Below are 18,933 nucleotides of genomic sequence, written 5' to 3' on the forward strand. Positions count from 1 at the left end.
CTTCACTTTATACCATACATTCTTGGACAAAAAATTGAATTTTGGTCAGTCCAATTCCATTATATATGTGCTGGACAAATGTGCTACTTAAAAAAAAATCCTTTTGTGAATTATTTCAGGAGGGCCAAGTTTCTTGGTTGCCTGCCTCTTGGGGAACCCCCTGCCCCTACTCTTAGTCCTTGTGATGGGGGGGCGGGGGGCTGAGCCCATTTCTGGCTCCAGAGGACAAGATGTTACCAGGTCTGGCCAATGAGAACAAGCTGTGTCTTAAGGGACATGTCTGAACCAATATTCAGTCAACATTTTATCCTTTTTACCTGTTTAATTTGTTCCAATTTTGTTGGGTGTTTTTCACGCATTTCATTCTTGCATTTCCTTCCCTAAAATATAAAATGAGAATTAAAAACCTTTAAAAAAATAAAAATGAAGGTGTTCAAGAGGGATTCATAAATCTAAGAAACATGAAATTATAGCATTGCAAAGGAACTTGCTAATCCAGACACCTGCCTTTGTGAATTTAATAGGAAAGATCACAGCACATGAGAGCTGGCAGGGACTTCTGAGGTCTACAAGGCTAATGTTTCCCGGGCACCAATTTATGGAATGGCCTGGATTTCAGGGAATTTTTTCCTACTTACAAAAACTTCACTTTTTAAAATCCTCACCTGAGGATATGCTTTTATTGATTTTAGAGAAAAAGAGGAAGAGAGAGGAAGGGTGAGAGAGGAAGAGAGAGAGAGAGAGATGGTACAAGACCCTGGCATTTGAACTGCTCCCTCTGCCTTGTTTTCGCTTCTTCCCACAGACCACTGAGGTGGGAACAGGTGGCATCCCACGCCTTCAAAGTCACAGCATCGTATTCAGAGTAAACTGGTGTCTGGGCAGCCAGGTCTGACTGTTGTTAATGTACTCATGGAAGCTAAAGAAATATAGAAAGTTCTTTTTCCTTCTGGCAAATCCTGGCTTCCAATGCTACTCAAGATTCAAAGCTGACGAACGACCTTTCTGCTCTAGCTGGGACTGTTCCTTTCATGGGGAGCGTCTCATGGCCCCTGCCTGGCAGGGATGGCTGCAATAGTGGGTGGACTTTAATCGCTCACATTTCATTCCCAAAGCGGTTATTTTCACTTGTATGATGCTTTGCAATGTAAATGCACTTTTATGGGTACAGGGTGGGGCAAATGTAAGTTTAGGGTTGTTCGTATGGAAAATAAGACACTAATTAATAAATAACATTACAAGGATAAATTCGGTGTTTTGTGTACTCACAACAGTAAACCTACTTTTGCGCGCCCCCCCCCCCCCGCCCCCCCCCCTCCCCGCCACAGTATTATGCCGCAACAACTCAGTGACTGAGATAAGCATATCCATTGTATGGATAAAGAAACTGAGACTAGAAGAGGGCTAGTTAATGGCAGAGTTTAGGCTTGAACTTATGTCTTCAGACTTGATGGCTACATGACATTCATCACTGGCAATAGATCTCTACTGACTTTGGTACTCTGAACCGGTGCAGGTGTGGTCGAAATCATCCGTTCATCTGTTCCCACCCAGCGTGGTGAGCTGAACACTGGCCCCTAAAGATGTCTACATCCTAATCCATGGAACCTGTGAATGTGTTACCTTACACGGCAAAGGGAAGTTTACAGATGTGACTGAGCTACTGATTTGAGATGGGAGATTATTCTGATTATCTGGGTGGACCTGATATAATCACAGGGGTCCTTATAAGAGGGAGGCAGGAGGGTCAGAGTCAGAGAGAGAGAGAGAGAGAGATTAGAAAATGCTTTGAAGATGGAGGACAGGACCACAGGTAAGGGATGCAGGCGGCCTCTGGAGGCTGGGAAAGGCAAAGAAACAGACACTCCCTAGAGCCTCCGGAAGTGATACAGCCCTGCTGACACCTGGATTTTAGCTCACTGAGCCTGATTTTGGACTTCTGACCTCCAGAACTGTAAGATGATCAACTTGTGTTGTTTGAAGCCACTAAGTTTATAGGCATTTGTAACAGAAGTAAGATGACACAAATACATCCAGCATCCCTTCTTGTTCCAGAATCTCAACTTGGCCTCTAGGGTTGGTCGCCTGCCTCTTGGGGAACCCCCTGCCCCTACTCTTAGTCCTTGTGACAGGGGTGGGGCTGAGCCCATTTCTGGCTCCAGAGTACAAGATGTTACCAGGTCTGGCCAGTGAGAACACTGCATTCTCTGTCTCAATGGCTGGCGGGGTATGAGCAGGTGGCCACAGTTGGGCTCCTCAGAATGAGGCTCTAGATGCCTGCTGGAGCCGCCAGGGAGGAGGCCTGCACTTTCCACAGTGGAGGAGGCGCTGAAGGACCTGTAGTAGGTGGCGGCCACTTGAGAACAAAGACAACACAAAGGGCATCGGAGCAGAGGGCTGGAAGGAGAGATATCCCTTAAGACACAGCTTGACATCTTGAACCCGGTCATGCCTAAAGCCAGCGATGCCCCTTGAAGATCCCAATGAGAGAAGCCAATAAAAGTCCCATTTTGTTTATGCGAGCTGGAGTTGGATTTCTAAATCCAAATGTTCTCGACTTAATATAGTTGCTTGGTAAGGAGTCACCTAAATAGTATTATTTGATGATTGATTTTGTTGAAGTTCAACACTATTGAGCAGAATCTAGTACTATTCAAGAGGAGCCAGCTCAGCAGGCATGGCTCAGTGGTTGAGCAGTGACGTATGAACCAGGAGGTCACAGTTCGATTCCCAGTCAGGGCACATGCCTGGGTTGTGGGCTTGATTCCCAGTAGAGGGCATGCAGGAGGCAGCCGATCAATAATTCTCTCTCATCGTTGATGTTTCTATCTCCCTCTCCCTCTCCCTTCCTCTCTAAAATCAATTATATATATATACCATGTTCTTGTCCCAATGGCATTGACCATGCAATTAAAGCCGGGTAGAAAATAGGACTCCCCCCCCCCCCCCGACCCCCCCATAGAATGTTACAGCTGAGAGTTACTACGTGAGTCCTAGTACATAAGAGACCCTAACACTTGTGTATCGGTACATTGCTTTCCTCAGGCTTTACCTCATGCGGTATGGAAACCCAGAAAAGGGGAATGACTTGTTTTAAGCCACATGGTCAGCTGGTGGCCGAGCAGGATCAGAACCCCTGCCTCTGACTCCCAGCACCGAGCTCTCTAAAGCGTGCTGCCTGGAGCTCTGGAGTGAGTCTTATCCCTCCCCCTCTGTGGCTCCGGAAACTCATACCCTGCGGTGTGCAATTAGTATTTGCAGCTCTCCCTTGTTGATCAGCATTCTTAATTTTATTTCCAGAGTCCTAGGTTGGTCATTATCATAATGAGATTACTAACATCTTGAATATTAAAAATATGACTCTACAGAATAAGGTTTGTGTTCCAAGGTTATTGTTGTTTACCAATACCCATCATTCAACCTGCTTTTTTTACATCACTTGGTGGGGCAAGATACCCTCTGCCATATCCTATATTTGAAAGCATCTCCATTTGAGTTCCTGATATTGACGGCATTGACCTGACACAGCTACGTGAACCAAGCTCGCCAGACTATTCTAGATTCACCCCAGTGTCAGAACAGGAAGGGATCTTAGAGGTTACCTAGTCTGATCTTTGCTTCTTTTCATTATACTTGTTAAATATAATTTAAAGATGTCCTTTTAAAATTAAGAATTTATTATTTAAAACTATATTTTTTATTGCTTTTGGAAAGAGAGAGGAAGGGAGAGGAAAAGAGATAAAAAAAATCAATGTGAGAGAGAAACATTGATCAGTTGTCCCTCGTTTGCACCCAACCAAGGATCCAACATGCAATCTGGGTATGTGCCCTGATCAGGAATCGAACTGGCGACTTTACCGTGCATTGGATGATGCTCAATCAACCAAGCCACATCGGCCAGGGCAAGACTTTATTTTTTTAAAAAAGCAATTTAAAGTTCATAGCAAAATTGAGAGGGAGGTACAGAGATTTCCCTATGTCCCCTCTCCCCACACACGTGCCTCCCCATTATCAGCACCCCCCACCAGAGTGGTGCATTTGTTACAGTAGATGAAACTACTTTGACGCCTCATCATCATTCCAAGTCCGTGGTTTGCGTTAGAGTTCACTCTTGGTGTTGTACAGTCTATGGGTTTGAACAAATGTATAATGACATGTATCCATCATTATGGTGTCATACAGAGTTTTTTCACTGCCCTAAAAATCCTCTGTGCTCTGCCTATTCATCCCTTTTCCCCCTTCCTCAGCCCCTGATCTTTTTACTGTTGCCATAGTTTTGCCTTTTCCAGAATGTCACATAGTTGGAATCATACAGTGTGTAGTCTTTTCAGAGTGGCTTCTTTCACTTAGAAATATGTATCAACCATTGCATTTTCCAGTTGGAAAAGTGAGATTTGGAATATCAGCATTCTTGGTTAAAGGCTATTACTATTCTGCTCATTTATGAAGAACATTGCTATTTTAAAGAATGTTAGGTAGCTCACAGACATTCCAGGAGGGTCAGAGGAGCAGATACGTGCCTAGTCAACAAGAAACAAGACTCTCATGGGGCTGCTCCAGTAAAGACATCGCTGTGACCATCAGAATAGGTTGACTGGTGGCCACCAAAAAGGTATATCCACACCCTAATCCAGAGACACCGAGAATGTGACCTTATTTGCAAAAAGGGTCTTTGCAGATGTGATTAGGTTAGGATCTCAAGAGGAGATCATTATGGATTCTCTTGGTGGGCCTCAAATTAAAACACAACCAAAAACAAGTGTCTTTATAAGAGGCAGAAAGGAGAAAACACAGACTCAGAGAAGGCCAAGTGAAGATGGAGGCAGACCTTAGAGCCATGCAGCCACAAGCCAGGAACACCTGGAGCCGACAGAAGATGGAAGAGGAAAAGATTCTCCTCGAGAGTGTTCAGAAGGAGAGCTGCCCTGCCGGCGTCTTGATTGTGGACTACTGGTCTGCAGAACTGTGAGGGAATACATTTCTGTTGTTTTCAGCCACCAAGTTTGCAGTCACAGGAAATGAATATACTGCCCCTGGGTGCATGGGTGAACCTGAGATTGCATCCTGTAAACTCCTGGCAGCTGTTCCAAAGAGCCAGACGCCGCTGCCACCACCCCGGCCACACAGCACACGTGTCTGATTGGCAGAGTCTAGGTCCCAAGCTGAACCCTAGCTGCAAGGGATCCTGGGAGAGCACTTCCAGGATCTGGCTTCTACCTTGAGTGGGAGGGACTTGTATTAAGGAATGCTCAAAGACACTGGGTAGCTCTAAACATGACCAGCGTCCTCTAAAAAGGTGATTTACCCAAAGTCAGTATATTATTAGTGTGCTCAGGCTACTATAACAAATACCACAGACTGAGTCGCTGACACAGTAGACATTTATTTTCTCATAGTTCTGGAGACTGGAAGTCCAAGATTGAGGTGCTGGCAAGGCTGGTTTCTGGGAAGTCTCTCTCCTCGGCTTCTAGGTGTCTTCCTTCTCGCCGTGTCCTCACGTGGCCTTTTCTCTATGTGCCGGCAGAGAGAGCTCTGGTGTCTGTTCCTCTGATAAGGACACCAGTCTTATTGGATTAGGGACCGACCCTTATGACCTCATTCAACCATAATTACCTCCTTAGGATTCTATCTTCAACATGTAGTTACATTGGGGGTTGGGCTTCAACATGAATTTTGGGGAACACAACTTATGACAGTCGCACAGTTAGTTTGAGATGTGTGGAGATTTGAGGACAGGCATCCTGGCTCCCAAACCACCTCCTAGCTCAACTCCCACTAAACTTGGACATGCTGGGTCACAAGGTAAAAAACAGAGGCCCGTGTTAGCTTATTGCCTGGCAGGAACGAGGCAGAGAAGGAGAGGAAATGGAGCATAGAAGGGGAGGAAACTGGCCGAATTCTCTCAGATACATCTGTGGCTCGACTGTAGGTTCTGCTTTTCCATCTATACTTTGTAATCCGTATATTCTGAGTCCTTAGTGGCAAGCAACAGAAACCGACTCCGACTTATACAGAAAAGGAGTTTATTAAGAGGAGAATGGATAACTCAGAGAAACGCTAGAAGGGCTGCTAAAGAGCTAAAGCGTTAGGGAGACAGCTGTAGTCACTATCACAGCACAGAGGCCATCCAGAGAGGCCACCACTGCTGTGGACCCCGGATGCCGCAGCTGCCACCACTAACTCAGATCCTCTGCTGTCTCTGCTTCTTTGCATCAGCAGCTCCTGATTCAGCATATGCAGTGGGTGCCTCTGATTGGTCTGACTTAGATGTGTGTAGGCTCATAACAATTCTAAAAATATGCATTATCATTCCCACTTTACAGACAAGGAAACTGAGGCTTAAAGACATTATATGACCCGCCCAAGGCAGTTAGGTCTGCCTGACTCAACAGCCCATTCTCCCAGGAACCACATTTGGTGCCTCAGCCCCATTGCTCGGAAAAGGACACAGGGCTGTTCCAGTCAGTGTTCTACCCACGAGGTAAGGCGGTCTGTCCCCTTCTCATTCCACCCTTCCCAGCATCAAGGGATACGTATCATTTAGCACACACCTTTGCGGATTTGATAGACTAAAATGGTGTCTTCTTGTTTTGGTTTTCTTTAACTATGAGGTTGAACATTTCCCCACATTCTGTTATCAAACTGTTTCCTTTTTGCATGGGAAAAAGCCCATCCACGCTTTTTGTCCATGTGTCCATTGGGGTCTCAGAGGCATCATCTTAATTGTTCCTCTGAGCGCTTCCTATTGCAAAGAAACTTAATGCTCATCTCCCCCCCCCCCCCCCAATGAATATTTTCATTTGCTGTTTAACTGTGTTCATTTTCCTTTGACACAAAGGAGTTTCACATCTTAGGAACAAACATTTCACAACTATTTCTCAGGCTGCCCACATAACACAAGGGATTGTTTTAGGGCAAAACATCTCTAACACTGGATACTCAGATAATATCCCCCTTTTCACGCCTTGCTAGAGCATAATACTTTTGGGTCCATAGGTCTTCGGTGAGTCCTTTCATCTGGAGAGAGAGGGGCATAAACAACTCTGAGAGGCATGGTTCTTCACCAAACCCCAGGGCAAAAAAAACACACAAGAGAACATTGTGCCAATAATTTACAGACTCATCTTATCCTCCCTCCCATCTAAACAGCTATTTGCAGGGAGAGAGGAGAGGAGGACCAGAGAATGCTAAGGCCCTGGCTTAGAGGTCACCAGCATTTGAGCTGTAGGAAGCAAGGGCTCTGAAAGGGAGCTTGTCTGTGCGTGCAGGAACCCCGATGAGGGGTGGAAAAGCTCTCCTTTAGCCCCGAATGGCCCACCTCCCATCTCCCCTGTGCTTAGGTGACCTCTGCCCCCAAGCGCCTTTAAGCTGGGCCTTGATAAGGCATGATCTCGATGAGAAGCCTAGAAGAGAGGCTGTCAGTTGTCTGTAGAAGACATTGACACAGTCTGTGCTCTAAAGCATGGGTCTTGGTGCCACATAACCTTGATTCACATCCCACCTCCCACCAGCGCTTAACAGCTGTGTAAATGTGAGCAAGTCCCTTCATCTTTCTAAGGCTCCGTGTTGTCACCTGTGTAAGGGGAGGCTCGCGCTGTCCCTGTGTGATTGCTATGAGGGTTGGCGGTGGGGCATGTGCTCAGCAGAGCCCGGCATGCAGTAGGGAGCCCATTCTACCGTATCAGGAAATTAACTGGCAGGGGCTTGTGGGTCGTCTGCTTCGTGCTTTGGCATCAGGTCTGTGGCAACGGTCCCAACAGTCCACCTTCATGAGCTTCGACTTGGGGAGGCCTAGGAGCTGGGGCACAGCTCACCAGGTGACCCTGCAACTAACTGTACAGGATAGTGTAGACCGCGGAGTACAGGGACAACTTAAGAAACCTAATCTTCTCGATTGATGGAAGTTATACACCTGTATGAATTTGCTAAAACCCAGCAAATGATACTTAGGACGAGGGGGGTTTATTTATGTCTATTATACTTTAAAAAAACCAGGAGAAAAAAAAATCAGAAACAAATTCGAACTTTCTTCGTATCTCTTCCTGCTTTGGTCTGCTTTCTAGTTTGAGTTACACAGCGGAGCGGCCACCACGAGGTTTTCAGTTACAGGTTAGGTTCTGAGCATCTTAATCCAGACCTGGCAGCAGAGCATCAGGCCCTTGGGTCAGGCCTGGGTCACACTGGGCACCGCCCAGGCCGCTGCTGGCCTTGTCTGCCCAGCTCCCTTTAGGCCCTGCTGGGGGCACTGGGATCCTGGCTCAGGGGCCACTGTGCCAGGGTCCAGCCTCTCCTTTTCACTGAAGAGACCTTCTGCCTCCCAGGGCACAGAGCGGGAGGGCTCTCCTCCCTTCAGAATCTCCCCCAAAGCTCCCCTTCTCTCCCTGGCTTTATTTCTTCCATAGTTTTTTTTTTTTTTTTTTAATTTTAATTTTAATTTTTCTTTTGATGAGAGAGAGAAAAAAGGGGGTGGTGGTGGTGGGGGGAAAGACACATTAATTTGTCATTCCTCTTATCTGTACACTCATTGGTTGATTCTTGTATGTGCCCTGACCGGAGATCGGACCTAGAACCTTGGCATATCAGGATGACGCTCTAACCAACTAGGCTACCCGGCCAGGGCATCTGTTTCATAGTTAAAAAATTTTTCCCAAGAAAGTCTTTATTAACCCCCTCAGGCAAGGTAGCACAAAGCTTATCTGAAGTGGAGGAGGAGGGGTGGAGAAGTAAAAAAATACAGGGGAATAAACACAAATATTTCAGTAAGTACTGCTCAGGGAATGTCAGAGGGCCTAAGTAATGCTTATGTCCTAACTGCGGAGCAGCAGGAGGCAGGAGGCCTGGAAAACGGGTCACAGGGGCTCTGGAGGGGCCGGCAGAAGCCCAAAGCGTCATTGAGTGCCATGTCACCCTCTCTGGCACCTGGCCAAGGAGGCAGCTGCAGCCACCTTCATGTTACAGGCGGAGAAAGCAGGGCTCAGAGAGGTGAAGTGACCTGCTCTGGGTCATACTGGTCCATCTGAGCCCTCAGCCCGACGAACGGTCTGGAGAGGAGAGAAGGGACTTGGGGCCACTGCCACGCGCTGCCTGGCTCCTGGCTCTGCCAACACCTCTGTGGGCCTGGGTGTGTTAGGTCACCTTTTCTGCCTCCGTGTCCTCCTCTGTGAGAGAGTAACACTGGCCCCGATCTGGAGGGCGTGGGTCAGGGGCAATGTGTACCGAGCGGGACCTGGCCCGGAGAGCTGTGGAGAAGGAGATGCACCCCTGTCTTAGTGGGGGTGCCCGGGTGGGCGGGGGGCAGGCGGGGGGGTCTTTTGGTTGCAGCCTGAGAGCTTCTGTCATCTGGATGGGAGTTTGGGAGTTGACCAGGGGCCACCTCTGAAGAAATACTTGAGAAGGATGAGCAGCTCCAAGGGGCCAGGAGGGTGATGGAGGCCACCTGGGGGCAGGTGGAGCGGGCATGGGGCAGGGTCCAGGTGCCACAGCCCTGTCTCCTCAGGAAGGGGGCAGAGGAGCCACGGCAGCATCCGATAGTCGAACAGTAACAGTGGGCACATCTTTCCTCCTCCCTCTCCTCTTGCTCATTTTCTTCCCATTCTCTCTCCTTTCTTCTTTCTCTCTCCCCCTCCATGTTCTAAAAGGCCCGTGAGGCCCAGCCTGCTCTCCGCTGTCATGAGGGACCCGCTTGTGTACCTGCGGTTTACCTACCTGTAGAAGATTTGTACCCTGGATCTCCACACGCTGCGGACAAATGTTTTTAAATTCAACTCCACAAATATTTACTGTGCTCTGGGTAACTGAGCGTACTTTGTGCTGGAGGTGACAGAGAGATGCAAATGGGCAAAGCCAGTCCTCGGAGGAGCCAGTGTGGGGCCCCTGGCTGGTGCTGGCAGGACACATGCCCCCCTGCCCCAAGGAGGCTAAGGAGCTCTCTGTCTACCAGGGCCCCGGGCCACTCCTTTCCCCCACAACGTGCGGAAAGGGCCACGGCTGCCAGTCCCGCAGGATCTCAACAAGACCGTGCATTGAAGGCGTCATCTGCAGGAACGAGGTAGCACTCAGCCTGCAGGGTTTGGTGAATATCTGTCTGTTCACCGCGGGTGGCACACACGAGCTGGAATTTGGGTTTTGCATCCATTTCTTCCTCTCCTTAAGAATGATCTGAGATCAATATACATTGGTCTTTTCCTCAACGTGTTTTTTGGGGCCATACCCCTCTTTGACACAGACAGGCCCCACTTTCATTTGCATGTTATTGAATTTGGAGAGGAAGGGTCCATGCCTAAGGATCAACCAAAAGGTTAAGCCAAGTCCCGCAATGAGCAACGGTGACTATTTGCAGAAGCTCTTGGGGCAAAAAGGAATTTAGAAAAAGGAGGGAAAATAAGATCCAAAAAGGGACTACGAAGTTGCAGCCAGGAAGACGGTGCCCCACATACTTTAGGCTCTCTGACTGCCTGGCCTGGGCATAGAATGGAGCAGTACTAGCATGTGAGTAGTTCTGGCTGATAAATGATGGACAGAGCAACACGTGTTTCCTTGGGCTGGATCTCTGAATTGTGCCACATGTACAGCTCCTCTGCTAATCCTGCAGACATGTGGTGGAGTGAGATATGAGCCCTGGTTGCTTTAAGCCACTGAAGTTAGGGCTTGTTTGTTACTGCAGCAAAACCAGCCCATCTGACTGTTACACTGGGAAGACAGAAAGCTTGATTTGAGAGGCAAACTTCTGTTTCCCTCTCCACAAAGTTCAAAATATCAAATCTCCTTTTCCCACAATTTTATCAGTCAACATTGTCCTTTATAGGACCAATATTTATCATGTAGCATGCACAAAAGTTGTAACCGAGTTTTGTTAGGATACTAATGGAAAGGAAGCAGTGCCTCTACTTTTCCCTCAACCCTAAAACAACTAGTTGAACTTTCTACCCCAAGAAAGCATCACCTCTCCATCTCTGACTTATTTGTACCTACTAGGTGCCCACTGCTATGCTGAGCATCACAGAGAGACAGAAACAAACAGAACTCAGCCTAGTAGGTACAGTGACTCAAGAGGGGTTCGGACCTAGTGCTCAGAGCACAGAGGAGGACAGAGGCCGCCTCAGGTGAGAAATCAGGGCAGGCTTCATGGAAGAGGTGGTAGTTTCCCTGTCAGAACCTTACCCCTCACTGTATGTTTAGGCCAAACCCTGATTGTGGAAGGCTGGGCATGGCTCCCCATCCTTCCTCACCACGTGGGCCACCTTGACCCCTCCATGACCCACCAGGATTTGACATCTGACCTCTCCCTTGGCCCTGTGACGTCCCAGACTGCTTTATGCATGTCCAGGCCTTTGTACAGGTACAGTGTGGTCTCTGCCCTGGAAGGTGAGGGACCCGTTGAGTGAGCAGAGAGCAAATCCCTTCACACAGCTGCTCTCCCCACCGCATTACGTGAAAGCAGGAGTTAAGGGCAATCACTGGAGAGTGACTTTGTGCTGGAGCTTGTTCAGCTAGGCTGCAACTCATTCACATGTGAGCACACACGGATACAGTACAGACCAGCTACACACATATTGTGCTGTAACTGATTGTCTTCTGTAATCAAAGACAAGGCCGCTGACTTCGCTGCTGCCCCCCACATGGTGACTGCTGGAGGAAGACTTGGGGGGAAGGAAACTGAGGTCACAGCGGTGGTGTCTGCCGTCTGCCGCCTGTATCTGTTTGCAGGTTGTGCCTCTGATGTGTTGAGAGGATGAGGCCCATTACATTCAGACTCAATAAGTATTCGTCAAATGCCTATTATGGGAGAAGCATTGAAAGACACATTATCTTGTTTCATCGTTAAGTTATAGTAGTAACGACTTGATTACATGGCACAAAGTCAGAGAGTCTTTACAAGAATATTTTTCCTGGTATATATTATTGTTAGAATTTAAATAATGCTTTAGCTTTTAAAAATACTGCGCACATTTATAAGGAACATAGAAGGACATGACAGTGCCTGAGTCTGCGTACAGAAACCACAAACGGCAGAAGAACAAGATCTGGGGTTCCGGGTGGTAGATGGGCGGGCTGGGTTGGGGAGCCTGTGATCACGGTATTTGCCCGCATCCACTCTATTGATTGCGAAACAACCGAAAGGCAGGGAATTGGACATTTTAAACCACTTCACACAAAATAAGAAAGCGATAGTCAGCCAGGCTTGGCTTCCCAGCTGTTCCTGGATTTGGATGAGAGTGACTTCGCGGGGCATCCTCACACTCACATCCATCCACCAGGCTGAGACTCAGGGAGCGCTCCCCTTAGGAACCAGAGCTTTACAATCCACAACCCCCTCTGCCCCGTGGAGGGGTGGGTGTCAGAGGCTCTGCGTAAATCCCCGGGAAAGCTCAGCCGTCGCCTGACCCTGCGGGTGGTGCAGCTTCCCTAACCTTGACCTGAAGTCAGCCTCTCTGACCCCTTTCCACAACTTCGCTCAAGCTGGGCTGTCGTTTCAAAGACAAAAACAACAACGACACGAAACCACCCCGTTCTGGGAGTCGGGAAAGGGTACTCGCTCCCTGGGGGGGGGCAGGGACAACTTCCCGGCTACCTCCTCCGTCCAGAGGTTTTTAAATCATCGCCTCCCATCAGACCCCTGCGCGCTCCCGGTGCCCCACCGGCTCCCGCCACTTCCCCGTACCAACGCCGGCACGAGCGGGTGGCAGCACCGAGGCGATTTTATGCGTATTTTTTTCCTCCGGGTTTTGTCATGGAAACGCTGACACAACCTCCAGACGGCGGCCCAGCCGGCTGGGGACTGAGGGCTTTTGGGACCCTGCGGGAGCGAGGCGCGCACTCCGCACTCCCCGGGAAACAGCTGGACGCGACCAAGTCCCGGGCAGGGGCGGGGGGACCCCGACGCTCCGCCCCTGCGCTCGGGGCCCTCCCTCCGCCCGGCTCTCCGCGGGCGCCCTCCCCTCGCCGGGGGCTGCGAGTTGCATTTGGTAAAACCCAGCCCCGGAATATATAGATCATTGGAGCGCAATGAAGTAGCCTTTGGAGAGGAGGGAGGGTGCCGGTCCGACAGCCACAGCGGCCAGCGCAGCGGCAGCGGCAGCGGCGGCGGCACCACCATCACCGCTCGCACCCCAGCCGCCCGGCCCGCGAGGAGGCAGCGGCGGCCGCCGGCGGGAGCGGAGGCGGCGGCGGTGAGACGAGGAGGAGCCGGAGGAGCCGAGCGCGCAGCCGGCGGGTCCACGCATCTCGGCACTTCCAGAGCAACTCCGGCGTCTTCCACACCCCAGCCCGGGGCTAGGGGCTCCGGGAGCGGCCGCAAAACCAGCCCGAGCCTCCTCTCGAGCCCTCCCAGCCCTGCCCTGCGCCTCCCGGGCTCCCCTCCGCGCCGCGGGGTCCCCGCTCCTGCGCCCCGGGCGCGCCTCCCGGACACCCCGGTCCCCGCAGGCAGGACAAAGCCATGAAGCCGGCGCTGCTGGAAGTGATGAGGATGAACAGAATTTGCCGGATGGTGCTGGCCACTTGCTTGGGATCCTTTATCCTGGTCATCTTCTATTTCCAAAGTATGTTGCACCCAGGTAGGGGGCGCGTTAGCGTGGTTTTGTTGGATATTTTCTTCTCTCTCGCGCTCTCGCTCGGCCGCTCCGCCTGGCTTCTCTGCCTCTTCCACCCTTACCTCCGCTCCCTCGGCCACCTCGGGGCCCCTCGCTGCCCGGCTCGGCCGGGGTCACCGCGTCGGGATGGGAAGGCGGAGGGAAGATGTGCTCCCTCCTCGGCTTCCTCCCGGCTCCGGGCTGGAGGATGGGACCAGGAGGGGCGGTAGTTTTTTTTCTTTGTGTCTCCTGTCTGTCCGTCTGCGAGGTAGCTGGGAAAGGTAGAGGCTGTGGGAAGCTGCTGGGAAGCGGGGGTCGGTTTGAAGAAAGCGAAACTTCCTCCCCATTCCGGCCGAAGTCGGAGGATGAAAGAGGCGCCGGGAGCCGGCCGCGCTACGCCCGAGCACGCTGCCCCTTCCCGGTGGGGGTGCCAGGGGCGAAGGGTGCGGGCTCGGGCGAGGTAGAGTCCCTGCCGCGAGCCCTGGAGCCCGGGGCCCGGCTCCACGTGTCCGGGGCTGGGCGCCGCGCCGAGCAGGTGTGGGGAGAGGGTGGGTGCCCGGCGCTGCCCCTCCGCCAGGCAGGGGAAGGGGCCTGGCGCTGGCTGTTTGCCCCCGGGGTCCGGATCCGCATTGACCTTGCGGATGGTTCCGTTGGGCCTGGTCCAGCTGCCCTGCCCCCTGCCCCCTGCCCCCTGCCCCAGCCCCAGCCTCGCGCGCCCCAATCCCCACCCTGCACCCGGGAACCCGGCGCTCCTGGGTCACACCTTGGCCACCGCAGTTTTGGAGGAAACTTCTGCTGGGACCTGGGCTGACCATCAGGTTGCACCCCCACCCCCCACCCCCTTCCTGGGCTCCTAGCACCTGGAGGCCCCGGGCCGCGTGGGAATGAGTTCCCTCCTCCCAGACCCCGGGGCTTAGGTGCTTTCACCTCTGACATCTGGAGGGGGAGAGCCAAGGCTCCTCCTCCCCAGGAGCGAGAGGGAAAGTTTGGGACCTGGAAGGGTCGGGCGCCCTGGAGCGCGGAGGCCCGGCGTCCCCAGCTCGCCTCTGAAGCCCAACAGGTAGAAAGAACCTTCTTCAGGGCAGGCTTCCGGGGTAACTGGTCTCCCCGCCCCACCAAGGGTGCCCCCCCACCCCCCAGCACTGACTCTGAAATCCGTTTTTTTACGCCTGTGGGTTGTCTTTCTCAGCATAGTCGCAGCAGTAATTTGCTTTTATAATTCTAAGGAGGAGGGAGCTGGAAACACGTTTCCTTCCAGGGAAACTGGATTGCTTTTTTTCTTTTTGCCTCGGTCTTCTCCATTCTGCGTATCTAACACTTTCAGCAGACCTGGATTCACCCAGCCTGCGTTGGGGTCGATGGCAGAGGAATAAAACTGTTCTTTCCATCAGATAGGCAGGCTGCGGACTGCAAGGTTCCTTGACAGCGTGGGGACAGAATGGCCCCTGGGTCACCCTGGAGGAGCAGTTGTTAAGGCGGCCACGCTGCCAGGGACATGGTCTGACACCATCCCTTGCCACCTCAGGACATCTGAGCCAGCCTTGTCAAAGATGGCTTTTGTTGGCCGTTGGGTATTTTTAGTTTCCTGTCAGCAAACGACAGCAGGGTTTGTCACCTCACCCAAACCCGTGGCTGTGAAACTTCTAAGGGAATTTAAAAATGGACCTCGCTTGCATCGCCCGCAGTCCGGCCGCGGTTGCAGGGGCAGGACCAGACAGACAGTGGCATCCTGGTGGCCAGGCCAGGCTCCACCCTGAGGGCTGGAGGACTGGGCGGCGTGCACAGACCTGAGGCTCAAACAATTTAAACAAAGGACCGAATGCTTTGCTCTAGACTCTGGAGATGTGTTTAGGCCGCATAAAGTTTTGCCTGGACTGAGGTGCCAGGTAATTCTTTGCCGAAATGCCCGGAACATGGAGAAATGCCAGCCTCGAGCAAGAATGCCCTTTAACTTCTCTGTACCTATTAGCTGTCCAGTGAAACAGTAATAAAACTACTAATACCACCCATGGTTTCCAACACAGCCTGGGCTTTTTTCTTTTCCTGTGTGAGAATTGGGAAGTAACTTTCTAGCCAGAGATACCAACTTGGAATGGGCACTTGGCTAAGAATTCCAGCTCTAGTTAAAGAATCAGAACCCAACTGGAAAGTGGCATCAGCCCTTGTCAGCCTGGGCCTATGGGACCAGCGGAAGGATGCTGGTCTAAGGCTCTCCGGGTCAAGATCCTCTGTCCTTGCCCCTCTGCTCTCAGCCTTTGCTTCCCTTCCTGGTTCCATTTCCTCCTAAGAAATGGCATTTGTTTATTATTCTCATCTATGTGAGTGTGCTGTCCTGATATTTCCCCCCCCAGTCCATAGAACAAATGCTACTTTCAGTACATCCTATGGGATGTAGAAAAGAACTGGAGAGCTCGACTAAAAAGTCTTCCTTATTGTGAATTACATTTGGTTCTACAAAAACTCCGTGTCCATGATTTGTTGTTATATGGGACATAAATATAGGCTTTGAAATCCATAGGAAACATTTTCTTTCTTCTCCATTTTTAAAAAATTGCTCTGTTGATGACAGCGGATGCGAAGGCTTTGACCTACCGCTTTGATTTTCTTTGAAAGTCAGCTGATCGTTGCTCCCCTGAAGGACTTAGGGCAATGATAACCGATCCTTTCCCCTGGCGCTTCCGTTTTAGTCTCTCCGGATCACCCTGCAAGAGGCAGAAGGCACAGCCTGGCACAGATTGTGTTGCTAAAAATTTGGAGCCCTCTGGCAGGAGTTCTGAGTACCTGTATCTGAGATAAATAAATTGTATTCCAAGTGACATGGGTTCATTGGCGGCTGGAGAATGCCTGGAGCGTATGAGGTGGGAGAGAAAGAAGAAAAGGAGGAGACAGCTCAGTGATGGTGGTGGGGGGTGTCTCTTACTCTGAATTTGATCTGGGTGCCCTTGTCTTTCATAAACTTGAGTAATTTGTACACTTGAGTGCTTGAGCTTTCATTTGGTTGGAGGGGTCAGCAGAAGTGGTCCTTGTCAGTCAGTAGGGCAGTTTTCCCTAGATCTTTGATGCTCGGAGTCAACGGTCTTTGTTAAGAATGTCTTTTAGGGCAGGGCCCAGGTTTCAGGCCGAGTTCGAATCCTGATGGTTTGCACAACACATAGTAGGTTCTCAATAAAACACGTGCTGGATGAATGCATGAAGTGGCCAAACTCTAGAAGACGGGCTTCTCCGGTGTTCAGGGATGTGCGTCAAGCCTTGCCAAGCACGCCTGGTCCGTAAGTCTGGCTCTATCCGATGTGGACGCATCCCTGCCTTTCCAGTCTCTCAGGGAGCTGTGTGGTGCCAGGCAGAGCTGAGCGCCCCCAGGCTGCCTGCGTGCCCAGCGCCCAGCTCTGTGCACCTTCCTTTTGTGTTCCTCCCAAGGTCTGTGGCTTTGTGTGAAGGCCCCTGTTCCATAGCAGCCTGCAGAGGAGAAAGCCTTAGCCTTGTTCCCTTCCTCTCTTTGCATTTTTTTTTTTCCTTTTGCAACATGTTTACTTTCACTGTCGCCTGGGATTGCTTTGGTTGAATGTATTGAAAGAAAGGCTGTACTCTTTACTTAAAGACTTCTTGAGTTACCCCTTTGTAGTTTCGCTTGATGAGATTTCAAACACTTTTGCATTGCAACTTTAATCTACTTATAAACAATATGTGCTCATTTTAGACAACGTAGGAAGTACAGAAGAGAAACAATCCTTCCTTATTCCAGCACCCAAGGGCAACTGGTACTTTTTTCTACATATTTTGGAATATATATGTATATATTATATTTAAAAAATAGTTGCGATCACATCATGCATTTTGTACCCCGTTTGATACAAATACACCATTAGGGTGACTATTAAGTTTAAAGACCGAAAATTTAACCACAGCCTCTTCAATTTATAGACTTGCACATACCTCTGCCCTCCCCCCACCTCCTTTGCAAGATATCGGTCTAATATTCCTTTTCTTTTGCTTTTTAATTTTAAATTTAAAAATCTTATTCACGAGATGAGTCTTGGAGTTGCAGGGGCTGTACTTATGTTCTCTATCTGCGACTTCCTTTGAAAAGGTCTAAATAGGAGACGGTTATGAATCCTGAAACAGTGTTAAATTAGCTGTGGGGTGGCCCCTTGGCAGTTTAAGTGTTTGCGCCTCCATGGGCGTGTTCACAGCTGCATTCAGATAAGACAGATGCACTAGGGCAGTTTCCTGAGACAGCTCTAGCCATTGCTGAGGACTCCTCTTTCATTGCCTCCCGAGATAAAGTGGTGCTCAGGCCCCAGAGAAAGGGTGGTTGGGGGATTTCTTGGGGGCACAGGGCCAGGGAAGCCATCCTCAGCAGAGGCGGCTTCTGTTTATGTTTATCTGGTTGAAAAGTCGTTTTGTTTAGTACCAGCTCTATTAGCACAGCCATTTAGAAACAGGAAATTAAAGGCACCACCCTTTCCCTTCTTAAATCCAGCAAAAGGACAAGCCTCTTAATCTGGGGAGGGTAAGTGAAAAGGGCTCCCTTGAAAGTCCTAGCCGGTAGGCCGCTGGTAAGTTCAGATTCTGAGAATGAACGGGAAGTTGTTATGCTGACTCATTTTCTCTTTGTAGTTTTTCCCCAGTTGAATTCTTGAGACCTCACCTTTATCACAGGGGAAGCAAGAGGCAGGTCTTCCGATGAGATTATTGGATAATCTGATCTGTCCATCAAAAATTCTTGGAATTGGTAATTTGACGCATCTTAGATCAAATAGGACTCATCAAAACTTGAGAGCAGAGTTGCTCTCTCCATCTCTCTCTCCTGCTTGGTGCCAGATTCGTTCTAGGCACTGGGGATAAAACACACACTTTCATTTCTGTCCTCAAGGAACTTACATTCTAGTGGGGAAGCCAGACTCGAAACAAATGCAGAAATAAAAATGTATGGCTTGTCAGATGTGTGAAGAGAGAGAAACAAAGCAGAGAAGATGGGTGAGGCGGGTAAGAGGCAGGGATTGCAATTCCATCGAGATGATTAGGGAACGCCACTGATCAGGTGACATTGGACACCTGAAGGAGGCGAAGAAGCGGACACCACCCCAGGAAGAATGTCTCAGGCAGGGAGCAGCACCCTCTGGGTCCCTGAGGTGGGAACATGCATGGCCTGCAGCACTGAGGGAGGGAGCAGCCACAGGTTACGAGCTGGAAAGAGACTGTGTGGGCCTTGGCCTTGGGCTTGGCCTTGACTGAGTTTGGGATGGGAAGCTCTGGCGGGGTTAGACCAGCGACACTGGCAGGAGGGGCATGGGACAGGGCTGGAAGCTGCTTGCACTTTTTTTTTTGCAAATATATGTTTTTATTGATATCAAAGAGGAAGAGA

The 18,933-nt window shown here is 50.3% G+C and overlaps 1 protein-coding gene across 2 annotated transcripts in view; it reads left to right on the top strand.

Annotated features, from left to right (window-relative positions):
* The first annotated feature begins 12,912 nt into the window (after nt 1-12,912).
* The window catches only part of CHST11 (carbohydrate sulfotransferase 11), a 228,498-nt gene continuing 222,477 nt past the window's right edge, over nt 12,913-18,933 (top strand). Inside the window, exon 1 of one of the 2 annotated variants that reach the window (XM_070410945.1) lies at nt 12,913-13,553. In XM_070410945.1, coding sequence (XP_070267046.1) covers nt 13,436-13,553 — 118 coding nt within the window. In that variant the 5' untranslated portion in view covers nt 12,913-13,435. The remainder of the gene's footprint in view (nt 13,554-18,933) is intronic. The other variant, XM_070410946.1, reaches the window with a different exon arrangement.

The sequence above is a fragment of the Myotis yumanensis genome, unplaced genomic scaffold (genome assembly GCF_028538775.1).
Source record: "Myotis yumanensis isolate MYYU_CA2020_CCGP unplaced genomic scaffold, mMyoYum1.0.hap1 SCAF_3, whole genome shotgun sequence".
Taxonomy (NCBI): domain Eukaryota; kingdom Metazoa; phylum Chordata; class Mammalia; order Chiroptera; family Vespertilionidae; genus Myotis; species Myotis yumanensis.